At 41.7% G+C, this 1945-nt stretch overlaps 1 protein-coding gene across 1 annotated transcript; it reads left to right on the top strand.

Annotated features, from left to right (window-relative positions):
- Positions 1 to 282: 282 nt before the first annotated feature.
- On the top strand, positions 283 to 1227 carry LOC102821153 (olfactory receptor-like protein DTMT-like). Its single transcript, XM_006863257.1, has one exon. The coding sequence runs from the start codon at positions 283 to 285 to the stop codon at positions 1225 to 1227; it is 945 nt and encodes a 314-aa protein (XP_006863319.1).
- The last annotated feature ends 718 nt before the right edge of the window (positions 1228 to 1945 follow it).

Raw genomic sequence — 1945 nt, 5'->3', positions numbered from 1 at the left:
ACTGAGATTCTGATTATAGAGAGCCATAGTATAGAAGTTTTCACTTGGTTTGAACCACAAGGTCAAAGTTTCAAACTCAAACTCACCAACCTTTCCTCAGAAACCCTATACAGGGCTGCTAAGAGTCAGAAATGACTTGATGGCACCCAACAACAAAGGTGCCTACAGTCAAGCACCTATTATAGAATGTCTAACAGACATCAGGGAAATATGTTTTTTTATTTATTTATTAAGTTTTTAATGAACACTGTTATTTCTCCCTAGAGATATTAATGACAGAACATGTCAGGAAAGAACCAAACCATCATCTCTGAGTTCATTCTCCTGGGTCTGCCCATTGATCCAGAGCTGGAAAACTTGTTCTATGCACTGCTCCTGGCCATGTATCTTACCACGGTCCTGGGGAACCTCCTCATCATCATCCTCATTCGCTTCGACTCCCACCTCCACACACCCATGTATTTGTTTCTGAGCAACTTGTCCTTCTCTGGCCTTTGTTTCTCCTCTGTTACAATGCCCAAATTGCTGCAGAACATGCAGAGCCAAATCCCATCCATCCCCTATGCTGGCTGCCTGACCCAGATGTACTTCTTCCTGTTTTTTGGTGGCCTGGAGAGCTTTCTCCTTGTTGCCATGGCCTATGACCGCTATGTGGCCATCTGCTTCCCTCTGCACTACACCACCATCATGAGTTCCCATCGCTGTTTCTCCCTGGTAGCGCTGTCTGGGATGCTGACCACTTTCCTAGCTATGCTGCACACCCTGCTCATGGCCAGATTGTATTTTTGTGCAGACAATGTGATCCCCCACTTTTTCTGTGATATGTCTGCTCTGCTGAAACTGGCCTGCTCTGACACTCGAGTTAATGAGTTGCTGATATTTATCACGGGAGGACTCATTCTTGCCATCCCTTTCTTGCTCATCATCATGTCCTATGTACAAATCGTCTCCTCCATCCTCAAGGTCCCTTCTGTCAGGGGCATCCGCAAGGCTTTCTCCACCTGTGGTTCCCACCTCTCTGTGGTGTCACTGTTCTATGGGACAGTTACTGGTCTCTATTTGTGTCCATCAACTGATCATTCTGCTGTTAAGGAGACTGTCATGGCTATGATGTACACCATGGTGACCCCCATGCTGAACCCCTTCATCTACAGCCTGAGGAACAGAGACATGAAGGGAGCCCTGGGGAGAGTCTTCTGTAAAAGAAAAACTCTCTCCTTTCTATGACATGTGATTTTTACATTATTTAATTGTTAGGTATATTTATATTAAAATTTATGAAGTATTTCAGACTTATTTCCCCGCTACTATGGAGGATTCCTGTTGTGGCATTGTAGGATAAACCCTGGGCTGCTAACTGCAAGATCAGTGGTTCAAACCCACTAGTCGATCCTTAGAAACCTTATACAGGTCAGTATGGGTCAGGACTGACTCTACAGTACTTAAAACAACAACAGTAACAATGGACATATCTGTTATAATAAAATATTATGCAATTCTCCAATATGTAAAAGCCACACATAGAGTTATGTAATTGAGCATATGTAATTGAACTAGGTCTTAATGATCTGCCAATGATACCTTTGTTTTTGTGTTTCCACTGGACAAGTATAATTTAAGAAATATTATTTTATGGTATGACACTTTCTAAAAAATTGGAAATGGAAATACCATGTGACTCAGCAATCCCACTACTAGGAATATTCCCTAGAGAAATTAGAGCCATGACATGAATAGATATATGTCCACCCATGCTCATCATAGCATTATTCACAATAGCAAAAAGATGGACATAAGCTAAGAGCTCATCACTGTATGATTTGATAAACAAACTATGTCACCTTCCAGCTAGTTACTTAAACAACTGATTCTGTATTAGTACATTTATTTACAAAATTGTTGTTGTTGTTAAGTGCTGTCGATTCAGTTCCAACCCATAGCAACC

This window comes from Chrysochloris asiatica, unplaced genomic scaffold, assembly GCF_000296735.1.
Source record: "Chrysochloris asiatica unplaced genomic scaffold, ChrAsi1.0 scaffold00054, whole genome shotgun sequence".
NCBI classification, from domain to species: domain Eukaryota; kingdom Metazoa; phylum Chordata; class Mammalia; order Afrosoricida; family Chrysochloridae; genus Chrysochloris; species Chrysochloris asiatica.
The sequence above is the reverse complement of the archived record's forward strand: the minus strand, read 5'-3'. Positions and strand labels throughout refer to the sequence as shown.